The sequence below is a fragment of the Astatotilapia calliptera genome, chromosome 7, assembly GCF_900246225.1.
Source record: "Astatotilapia calliptera chromosome 7, fAstCal1.2, whole genome shotgun sequence".
In the NCBI taxonomy this organism is placed as follows: domain Eukaryota; kingdom Metazoa; phylum Chordata; class Actinopteri; order Cichliformes; family Cichlidae; genus Astatotilapia; species Astatotilapia calliptera.
This window is the reverse complement of record NC_039308.1, coordinates 63,555,709-63,568,039: the sequence shown is the minus strand read 5'-3', so window position 1 is coordinate 63,568,039 and position 12,331 is coordinate 63,555,709. Positions and strand designations below refer to the sequence as shown.

General features: G+C 42.1%; 1 protein-coding gene across 5 annotated transcripts in view; it reads right to left on the bottom strand.

The window, feature by feature from the left end:
* Nucleotides 1-12,331, bottom strand: part of dusp8a (dual specificity phosphatase 8a) — a 40,015-nt gene that overhangs the window by 18,872 nt on the left and 8,812 nt on the right. For all 5 annotated transcript variants that reach the window (XM_026176494.1, XM_026176495.1, XM_026176498.1 and 2 more), the window contains exon 3: nucleotides 4,069-4,207. In XM_026176494.1, the coding sequence (XP_026032279.1) occupies nucleotides 4,069-4,207 (139 nt within the window). The remainder of the gene's footprint in view (nucleotides 1-4,068; nucleotides 4,208-12,331) is intronic.

The following is a 12,331-nucleotide window of genomic DNA, read 5'->3' as shown; positions in this document are numbered from 1 at the left end:
TGCAGTTCATAGGACTCTGTATCAGGGACAACACTGTCCATCTACTGGACACTTAAAACTGTCGTGCAATACTAGAATAGCATAACTCATTTTGTCACATTTTATTGTGAAACAACGCAGTTTGATTGATGTGTGTGTCTTCAACGGAATGTGAAACAGCACAAACCTGACGAGGCCTGTTCATCTGTGAAATCACTCAAATATTCACTGACATCATCGCCCTGAACATGTCAGTGAATATTCTTAATTCACCTATGTAGCGAAATAGTACAATTTTTTTTAAAAGCTATATGAGAGTGAAAAGGCAGCAAACACTTCAAATTTAGGATTAATACACTGCAAAACTTTATTTTCCTTTGGCCACATAACTGTTTCAGGATTACCTCTGCACTATGAGTGCAGTCAAGTGCTGCCACTATAGACTATTTAGACATGTCCCTTGTCCCTTGTCACTACCTCATTTCAGTTGGTGTCCCCTTTCTCTCCTTTTTCCCTTTGACCTAACGGTGTGGTGTTTTAGTAATCCCACGAAAAACACTGGCAGATGGTGCAAGAGAAGATTAGAAGGAGTCTCACACATTAGAAAACTCTGTAGACTCACACATTACATGGATGACATATACATCTGCATGTTCCCGCACCTTCATTTCCTCTTTATGACCCAACTGCTGTGATGGTGCTTTTATAATGCTATTTTTGCATGTGTTTAATTTCCTAATTTCTAGCTGTCACCCCCTCAACTTAAAGTACTTGAAAAAAAAAAGGAAAAAAATGTGCTATGAATAAAACATATTGTTATTTTTATCTCCACCTCCCTTCCACTTGAAAACACTACCCAACTCTCTTTTCATCCACAGCTCATGAGTAGCCTTTTTGAAAGTTCTCTTTTTATTCTGTCTTGCATATTAGACTGCTGAAACTAGAACACGGCAGCAAAACATTTCATGCTGTCAGTTCTATAGCGGGGCTGCTGTGACGTATGACACAGCTGGCATCGGCTAACATACCACCTAGCCCCACACTAGCAGGGAGTGTTCAGCGTTGTCTCCAATTTGGCTGTGTGCTTGCAGATTGGTGGGAAATGCACAAACTTTAGAGCCACTGGGGAGGCAGCTGGCTCCAACCAAGTGATGATCTCTCCCTCTACACACACACACACACACACACACACACACACACACACACACACACACACGCTATCAGAACTCTGAAAAAGGCAAGACGCATCAGCTTGAGCTCCAACTGGGTGAGATCACCACTGTGTTAAAAATACAGCTGTCCTGAGAGAGGCATGTTTCTCACAAACACTTTCACGCAATCAATGAAGTAGCATAACCTTAACCTTTGTGCTTGCATGGATTCACAAGGACACTCTCCAAGTACAACTACATCCAGCGTGAATGCATTCTTTAATACAGGGTGAGAATCTGCATTAGTAATTTCATTCACAAAAACAATTGCCCTTTTGGGACAATGCTACCAGTATGACGTTTTCCACATGTAACGACATGGTGTGCTTTCCAGTTGATCAATTACTGAATGGTGGAAACCTGAGAGGGGTCACAGATTGTTTTGGGATCAATATGTTCCCAGAGCATTCATTATGATTGTGTAACATTTCATTCAGGCAGCTTATCTGGCATCTCCTGTCTTCTCCTGTCTTATTTCCCCTAGTTGAAAGGAAATTTAAGTCAATAAGCATTAGGTTTAAAAATGCAAAAAACATAAATCCCTTTCAGAAATGTTGCCTTAATCTCCCTTTGGCAAGCGTCTGCATAACTGACATTTAAGGTAGAAAAATCAACCTCCCCTCAGACAGGCAGCTTCATAATTATTCTCAAATTCACCCTGTTCATCCCATTTATGGATTCTTTTCATCTCGCAATCCATTTCTCCCTCCTTTACCCACCCACATTACCCCTCACTGGATTTGCACCAGTGCTACACTCTGCGTAGTGTGTACGTCTGGTGTGAGGCTGAAAATAAGTCCTCAGTCAGATATGAGGTCACCACGGGAATTATTAGTAGCATAAATCAGAGGTTCAGTAGAAGGGAGGTGTAAAAGCATAAGGTGGGCGGAGAGGGAGGTGTGAACTGGGATTATTTTTTTAAATTTGGGAGACGGGAGTAATGCCAATTAAAGTCAAGAATGAGGAGGCAGAGACAGGACAAAAACATAAAGGATGGACAAAAAGAAGCATACGTTTTTACTCATTATTTAATCCATTACTTTATTTTGGGTGGGTTTCATTTTTGACATCTTCGGCTTTTATTTAACAGTAAAGTACAGAGAGTGGATGGGAAAGCAGTGAGTGAGTGGGAGGAATGGCTGGGAAAGGCTAGTGCATGTGGTGGCCTTTGGTCATTCACAAAACCAGGTGAGCAACTTTTTACTGGTTTTTAGGAGGCAAGTGTGACATCTTCAAATGAGTAATTCTGTCAAACCAGTGGCCCATTTCGAAAAATAGTTTTCTTGCATGCTTGCTTTCACTGCTCTGTGAAGAGCTTGAGATCCAAGATGGCACATCGTGACCCCTGACCTTTGAACTTTCTCTGGGCTCAGTTTGTTCACAAATCACACATTGTGCCACTGTGGGGTTTTTTTGTAACAGAAAAGACAAGCGTCCTTTTAGACACCAGGCACTTTGTTGCTGCAAACTGTGCAGACGCAATGAACAAGAATGCCCGTCATCCCCAATTATAATATAAACATTGTCACATTAATAAAGGCAACTTAACAGCAACACTTAAAAATCCTGACAAGCATATCCTATTCTTATCTCTAACACCTTCACACTGATGCTTTTTTCCCCACATAAGCAGATCCCACAGCAATCGTTCACATAACGTCATAATGCATGCAGGCACATGCATGCAACACCACCCACCTGCATGCATGCACTGCAAATACAGACAAATATTATGTATACAACGCTGCTGCTAGCTCCACTGACCCCAATATTACAACCACCCAAACAAAAGCGGACGCCATTGGCTGAGTCCTACAGGAGAATATTCTCTGCCACTGTTGTCGTGGAAACAGCAGAAAAGCGGGGACAAAAATGGAAGAGGTGTGATTCCTCTTTTTCTTCCTCTGTTGAAGAAACACAACGAGAACGAGCCGAGATTGATAACGAGGAGGGAGCTGCTGACAGGGGGTCCTTCAGTATTAACAAAATCCCGGCTTTTCAGTAATCAGAGAGTGTGTGTTTGTGTTCGTGTGTGTGAGGCATCAAACGCGGTCGTGTGTATGCACTTTGTATGCACGGGTGTGTCCACCCAAAGCATGCGCTCAGTACACTTCTGTGACAAATTGTAGAGGCTGTGTGCTTTCAGGCAATCCTAGGCATCCGTGAATGACTCATGAAAAAAGCACTAATCTCCCAGCGGAGGGAAGAGGAGAAGAATGGGGATGCAGAGAGAAGAGCCGAGATTTGCAAGAGCAGCATGCCTCCGCTGCCTCGTTTCAAATCCTGACTGAGGCAGATTACACTCCCCATTCTGCACTGACATATTTGGGACAGATTCATAAGCCTCGGCGGGCGGATATGTGTGTGTGTAATATCATCCCTTAAAAAGCTGCAGCCACCACAATCAAGATGTTATTAACTCAGCGACTATTAACAGTCTTGGTGGGGCTCAATTATAAATCTCAGTGTGCTTAGTGGACACTACGACAGGGTAATAACTGTGATAAATAAGGCCAGAGGATTGAAAGTTGAGCTTCACCATTACTGCAGAGATGCTGGGTAAGGGGAAGAGTGCAGGGGAGTTTACTTCCCCTCTCCCTCCTGGGCTCACACATACCTGCAAACCTTACACCACGAAGTCAGAACACTAGTATAGTGTTAAGAAATGGGGAACTGACTAAGGGCTACATTGTTGTCCTGTTGTTCTCATGAGTGACATCTGCTGATCAAACTGTGCAACGACAACAGTGCACCTGTTCGGGCTACAATAAATAGCAGTGCATACACACACACACAAAGGAAAACAGGCTTTGAGATATACAAAGTCTGCTCTTTCCCCTTTTCTTTTGCACCACCACCAACACCACACATGTCTTACCGGTGAGAAGGGAGACTTTGTGGAAGGTGCCCTCCAACTTTCCCATGAGAATGTGCACAAAACCATCTTTGGACAGATGCCCTGCTTCTTTGGAACTCTGGTCATAAACCACCACTTCCTGCTTCCTGCCCAGCTCAACCTGCACAGAAGATAAACAACAAGGAAGAGAAGAGAATTGATTATACAACAAAAATATCTTGTGTCAAAGCCAGCAAGGAAGTACGAGTTAGAAAAAACTGGAATTTCTATCTAATTGGCATCTTGGGTAATTTGGGACTTGGGACAACCCCAGCATTTGAATCTATGACATGTATTCAAACTTGTGGGTGGGGTTTGAGGAATATTTTCTTTCGCCTGAGTAAACCCAGGCATTGTAAGAGGGCATTCTGATGACGCAGTGATGGTAAATGAGCTGCGGCAGGGACCAAACCTGTTTCCTCAAACACCTGACCTCTGTGCTGCTTTCACATTTTCCAGGAAGAAGCAACAAAAATAAAAAAGAAATAAAAAGGAACTCACAAACACACTACTGGGTGTTTTGACAATAAACTTTTACTGGTGCCTGTGACTGCAACAGTAAACAGCAAGCACTGCGCGTGCTTATAGTTATAAGATAATGCACAGGACTATGAATATTGCATTAGGGTAGGGTATTGCACTGTTCAGTCATAATGTTTTGTTTTGGACAAATATGAGAAGGATGATTGCAGTAATAGAGGATAAAATCATGAAAGCTGGCTGCATAGCGAAGGGCGTGGACATCCAGTGGCTTCATAGTGATGCTGTTTATGTCAGATTGGGAGAAAGATGAGAGGATGTGAGCATGCGCTGATGCGACAAAGTATTTCTTTGCGTGTGTGTGTTTGCATGAGGGAGCATGTGCATGAGGCTGCACACAAACTAGCCAGACTGTGTTCATTCTCCATGTTGTCAGGCAGGCTTTGGTCACATGACCATCAGGCAGCGCCTACTGCAGCTATGAATCACTACCTCACTGAACCGCCACTGGACAGGAGACGGGAGAGGGAGCGGGAAGGAGGGCCAGCTACAGGGAGAAAAGGATGGAGGGGGATTGGGGTGAGGTGTGGGGGTAACTACACATTGGGTCAGTGAACAATAGAGACAAAAATTGAGAAAAAGAAAAAGGGGACAAAAAAGGAATTTAGGAGATGAAACAGAAGACGGAGAGCGGCGACAATGAAACGAGACGGGTCGTGAATTCTTTGTGTACCTCAGTAAACAACAAAAGCACATCATCCTCATGTGCAAAGTGTCGCTGAATATCTGCTAGCTTCCACTTCCTCAATGTCTCTTTGCTCTCTGTGCACATGAAGGCACAATGGCGATGACAACTCATGATATACACAGCTCCACAGTGCACCTGGAGCGCGTTTGCTAATGTTTCTGCTTACAGAGCAGCTGTAGCAGAGTGGCTTGGAAGACTGCCAGGCAGGTGATTTAGACAGGACAAGGTCAGTCTCTGAAGCATGCTAAAATCTCACTCTGGCTTAATAAAGGCTGACTTAGCTAAGCCTGCCTGCATCCAACACCAATACTGACCTAAAAGAATGAAAACCTGGGGTCTCGTTTATAAAACAGACTACCCATTATAAGCTCTCAAATGACTTATGACAGGGAACCATTTAGAAGTGGTTATTTACAGCAAAGCCTACACTTGATGTGTGTGAACATCAATATCTGCAAAAAAAAAAACCCCAACAACATACATGATGTGATATTCTATAAATAGTTCATCCAATGTGAAGGAAGTAACCAGACCTATATTATGGGATTGCAAAAAGACACTGACAATTAGTGCTGGTTAACATCTTATAGCGACAAGCAGCCTACTGTTAACAGCTTCATAAATAATCTGCAACACAGACCATCAGAAAATTGCAAACACCCTGGTTTCTTTTTATTCTATTTATTAGCATTGCGATATTTAGACTTCTTATCTATATCACCTAAAGTGGTTGCAATAAACAACTGTTGCTAAAATACACTGCAAAAATAATAAGATCATGGTTTGTGTGCAATGGAGCTATGAGGCCATCTGGCCCAGTATACACTCACATACAAAATATCAACCAGATTAAGATCAAAAAAAGAAAGAGCCTGGAGGTGATTAGCATTAATTTAACCGTAATTAAAGTGCACCATTTCTATGATTTCCTGTTTTAGCATTAAACTGCCCACAATGCACAATTTGTTATTTGCCCTGCGTCTCTTTGTCTTTGTTTTAAATTCCCTGCATCCTTCATCCTAACTAACCCTGGATATTTTGGCTAATAATCCTAATGGGATCAGATCTAATTTGGGAGTCTGATCTCAGTGCCTGAGGATTACAGGCCTTTAACCGTACAAACGTGCGTTAACACAAATATAAACACACCGCTCAATGCACACTTTGGTGTTGTTTATCAGCTGCGCAGTCTAAAAGGTTTACTTTCTAATGTGAAAACATGGAATGAATCTCATAAAGGAAATACTGTCGCTCTCTGTGAAACTACTGTGTTCATACATTACATAGAAAACATCATAATTAAATACTTTTCTCAAACAACCACAGACACTGCAGTTGCATTTTTTAACATTTTATTTTCACAGGTTTGGTGGTACTACCACAATATAGAAAAAAATCTATAAATTTGCTGCAAATGATAAAATTAAGTGACAGTTAAATGCCATTTTGATGACTATTTTTTGATAAATTAGATCTCACCTTATTCCCTTATAAGACGAAAAGGAATGTCTAGATTTGTTAGAAAGTATAAATGGCATAACAGATAGAAGAATATTACACCAGATGCTAAAAACTACCCATCTGGCTAAGCATGTGAAACACATGGAGGTTGCTGCAGTGCTGGAGGTCAACGACCCAGGGCTGGGACTTGCTGTCAGACTGCAGCAGTAGTACAGATCCCTCATCCCTCTGCAGTGCTACAGCATCACTACTATTACAGTACTGGCCCAGGCTCTCTGACGCATGCACACTGCAGGTAAACAAGGAATGCCACTAGCAGAGAGGAAAAACAAGGGATGAAGGAACAGAAGAGGAAGCCAGGGAAAGGAATGCCAAGAAGGGGGATCAGACGGAAACTTGAGGGAGGATTAGATATAAAGCAAGAGAGAGATGGAGGGACAGAAGGTAGCACTAGCACACCAAATGCTACAATCCTGCTGCACCCAGGTCTCTCTAAAGGAGCTGGAGACCGGCGTCACAGCAGAGAATAAACAACAAACATGAGAGGCAAGATGCATAAAAGATGAAATTCTATTAAATGAGATACACAGAGCTAGAAAAAGGATAACATTTGACCCTGAAAGAGAAAAAAAATGAAGGGATTGGGCAAGAGAGTCAGAAGTCCCTGTACACTTCTAACTGACCCTGTTATAAAATATGTAAGGAGTGGAAGAAAAACGAGGTTGGAGACAAGGCTGCAAGTTAGGGCATGGACTTTGTGTCAATGCTCCTCTGAAGGAACAGTTTGTATGTATACACACACACACACACACACACATAATGAAAGATAACTGATGGGTAGCTTGGCAACAGAAGATATCTATGAAATAAGGGAAACGCTGTCCTGCTTTACGGTAACAGTTTGTGCAAAAAAGTGACATACAACTTCCCTCTGACCCCTGTCTTGCTGCTGACCAGTGACAAGGTCAGTGCTGAGTGGGAGTATGTGTGTGTGTACTGGTCTGTGACACAAATCTAAAAATGGACCCACATTCCTGAAGCACAGTCTGGGTCCCCTCACGGTGTCCACTCTGGGAGGACCCACACAAAACAAGAGGAGTGCGGTACGAGCCATCTTCAGTTAACAGTAAATTCTTCAGTAACGAGGAGCTGAAGAGATACAGGAAATGGCAATTACGAAATCTCTCTTTAAAAAGACAGCACAGTGAGCAGGAGTCAGAGTTTGTCATACTGATTCACCAGAAAAAAATTAAGTACGTACCACCCATACGCCTATCATTTCAGTTGGTTTCTGGGTACATTTCTAACATTATTTCTATGCCGATGTGGCACCAACTGGACCAAACTTTCAACAGTATACACGGTATATTGCATGTACTCTAGTGTCTCCTTTTAAGTATTCAATAAGTCTGTTTAAGACCCCGGCTCACAGGTGCAAACTACACCTCTCGCGACTGTCAAGCTACCACCCTGGGGATGATGATGTCATTGACTGAAACTGGCAGCTGCCACCTCCATGTATGCTTCAGTAGGTGTGATATGTGTGTGTGAGACACTAACAACTGTGCTCATAAGATGTGGAAAGAGGTATATAATATGGTTCAACCTGGGTTCATAGATAATTTAGATTCTAGCCTTAGTATGGGGAATAACTGTGAAACATCCTTTAAAGTAAAACTTTACACCTGAATGAAAGTGAATCTGACTGGGATGTGGGTATGTGGCATGGTGGTGAAAGCTCCTGACGGCTCTGTGCATGTGCAGTGTGAGGTCATCCCTGATGATTTCTGAGATGCGGTCACCTGATCTGGTGTGGTCACACCTACATGTTGGTGAATATCAGGGATCCTTTAGCACACAGACACACATAAGGCCCTGTTCAGGGTACACATTTATATACAAGTGAATTTTTATACTTTTACATAAAAGTTTGTCTGTCTCAGTACACAGACTTCATTTTTGTCTGTAAAGAAAGCATTCATTCTCTTTATGTGGTAACACCTCATCATCCTCCCAATTCTTTATATAATGAAGTCATGTTTTGTATCCCAAAATCCTCTCACATGAACTCACACTAGAGTAAAGAAATATACATATATTATATTTTCTGTAATTGTTAGTTTTACTTTGTGATTAGATCTGAAACTATATACAGATTATGACATGTGTGTCTATGTTAAACAGTGGGATCTTAAAAGCAAACAATGACTCAGTGCATGACCTCATCAAAGCAAACATATGACATTATCCATCTCTGTAGAAACACCACTGCTGGCTTTAGCATTTCTGTTTAAATTCAGATAAATGTGAATGAAACACACGGAAATTTCCCATTTTTCCCATCTGGGTCACCTGGGAAATAACCAACACAGAAATTCATCATCTATGTTCTCAGAGTCCACTCTTGCAATCATGGGAGATGACACATGAAACACGTGTGATGTCCTTGATGGTAAAACACAGTCTGTGTCAGACACTAGATGACAAACACTTTTTGATCATAACAAAGTAAATAACTATTTCCTCTTTAGATGCACATTTGATTTATTCATGAAAGTGTAACTTTTTTCATGCAACACTGAATTAAGCATGAATTAAAGTAAACATGCTGTAAGAGAAAAATGGGAAAGTCACCATTTTAATAAGAAAATCCTATAAGAGAAATACAAAAAGATGAATTCTTGCAACTGTAGCTAATGAGATTTATTTTTTAAATTGTCTTTCCATATGGGGTTCCCTATCATGCATCATTACAGCCGCCTCCTAACCCTTGACATGGAGGATAAACACAACATATGGTGTGTCATCAGTGGAATTGATGGAGATCTTCTACATTGCATAAATCCATTAGTCACATGTTATCTCTCTCTGTTTGGCAGGACACTCAGCCGATATCACCAATTAAGATCACAGACAAGATTACAGCCTTTCTTGGCTTTATTGCTGCATGCCCATTATACCAAACAAAAAGAATCAGCCTATTGTTCATTATCATGTCTAAAATGTTGGTATCACAACAGCTGGAGAATATTTTCAGGTGTAAAATGAATGTTTCCATAAAGGCATCACATTGGTACGGCTGCAGCTAACAATTATTCAGTTATTTATTGTTTTTTGATTATACAGTGAAATTGGAGAAATATGTTTAAATCTGTTTGCATAATTTCTTCAAATTGCCTGTTTAGTCTGACTAATAGTGCAGAAATCACAAAAGGAAATCAGCAGCATTTAGAAAGCTGAAAGTGACTGTTAAGGGTTTCACTTGTTGTCATTCGACTTCCCAAAACACTTTTTCCCCCTCTCTTGATCTTGATTAAATGTCTCAACCAATCAGTTAATACCCATTACAGAGTCCAGTACTGGGGAATGGCTCAATATATTTATCAATTTTCTTTTTTTGGTTATCTATTTGTGCTATATTGATTTCAGCATTATTCTATTTTGCAAGCAGAAATCCTAAATTTTACAAGTTCACCCCGTCACATCTGTCTTAAACTTGATGCACTACATCTTGGTCAGTGTGCTGATACAGCTGGTTTCTTCACTTTACATCAAAAATGCAAAAATCAGCTAAATTTTCATCTGGAAACCTACTTGTGGTTATAAATATTTAAGTTCTGCCACATTAACAGATTTGACAGCTCATAAGTGCAACGTATCTATATGCAGGCATGCTATTTCGTTTAACAAAAGCGTGGGGTCCATGTCTATATAGAAGAGGAAGGGTGCTTCCCCAGGCTGGTTACTGGTAGTGAAAACCTCTGGTCCATCTGTCAGGCCTGCCTGGCCGGCTGTCCCTGTCACAGCAGCAGGGATTAGCCAGGCTTAAGCCAAGAAACCAGCCGCCTGCCCTCTAGCCTGTCGGAAAAGGCATGAGGAAGCCCCATTTCCGACTAAGCCTGCGCTCTCCCAGCAGAGGTCGTCCATCATCTAGCCTACTGTGTCCAGTTCTCTACACCTACATTAATAGAGAGCATTAATAAAAGGAGCTATGAAGGGATGGAACGTGAAAGGCAGAAGAAAGAGGACACCATTTTGTTTGCTGCTGTTCTGTTCATTCAGCTCAGTTAACTGAAGCATTGGGAGCTTCGATGAAAGAGGGTGAGTGCAGCGCCTTGGGGGACGCAGGCTATTAGTTCTCAATGGGATGCGAGGCGAGAGGCAGCTGGGGAGGAGGCGGAGGCAACAGCCCATCCATGAATACTGTCAATGCTGCTCTCCTGCTTCCTGCATTCACTTCCCATACAAAGAGCCACAATGGTGTCCTTTGGCGTTTTGGCTGGCTGAGACAGCTCCTGGAGATGCTCAGAGCCATGTGGGGGGTACAGACGATGGTGTGTGTGTGTGTGTGTGTGTATGGGGGGGTCAGTCGGGAGCTGGCTTAAACACCACACAGCCAATCTGCACGTGCCCAGCCCGCGGCCTGCCAGTGGCCACACAAAAGGGATGATGTCATGCTTAGCCAATAACAAAAGAGTCTGGGTCCGTCAGGCCCTCCTCTCTAACCCGGCTAGTTCCAGCTTTATCCAGCCTAGCATTAATCGCAAGCCTTATCCTCTTTACTGGGGGTGGGGAATGGATAATAACAAAGCAGGCATGGGACAACACTAGACAGTGAGAGGAGAACTGGAATAAACTAATAAGAATCGAGGTGGTTGCGAGCAGCTGCAGGCTATGGTTGCAAAACAGACAGACAGAGCTGTCACGAGAATGAAAGTGAGCGAAATCAGGAGGAAGCATGGCTCTGTGGGGTGCCACAGTGTGAGATCTGCCAAGCACAGAGCCCCACACAGAGATGAACCCAGAGACGGAGCACAGAAACACGCTCTAGCGCGCTGCACTCAGGGCAAGTAATGAAACTGAAACTCTGACAGTGATCCAAAGCCTCAAATAAACATTTCTCCAGCAGCAGCTAATTTAAATCCATCGCTTTCTCTTTGTTGTCTACATCTCTAGTGTTCAAAAGATTTTATTTTTGGGTGTGTAAGATCTCGGCTAAAATAAAACCATTATCGGAACAAAACTGGATCTTTTGGTCGGAATAATACAAGTATTCAGATACAGAATCTTCTGGCTGATAATGGTTCATGTTAGGTGAAAAGGAAGGCATGTGGGGTCGACTCGCATTAAAGCATTAGAGCCAGGGAAAAACAGCAGGTATATAGGGACTCGGTTAAATATCCCAGGTGCTATTAGTGGAACTGAAGTTCATTTTACCATGTAGACGCTGTCTGTCATCTACAAATGTTAGTGTAACCCAGCAGGAGTAAACAGAGCAATAAAGTAATAAAGTCTAAATATTTGCCTTTTTTTTTGGGAAGTGATGTTTTTAGTTATGAAAGATGTACCAAGCAGGTAAATACATGTCAGCCAGTTTGGGGCTGACACACAATGGCATAAAATGGAAGCTGGTCATAAATCACTCTTATAAATAGGTTCAACAGAATAAGATGAGTGGCAGGCCAGACAACCAGACCGCCTCCTGGCAACCAGGAAGTAGAACAACAAAAAAGAAGTGTGAACTGCCATTCTGAGTCACGCCTAAAAAAAAAAAAT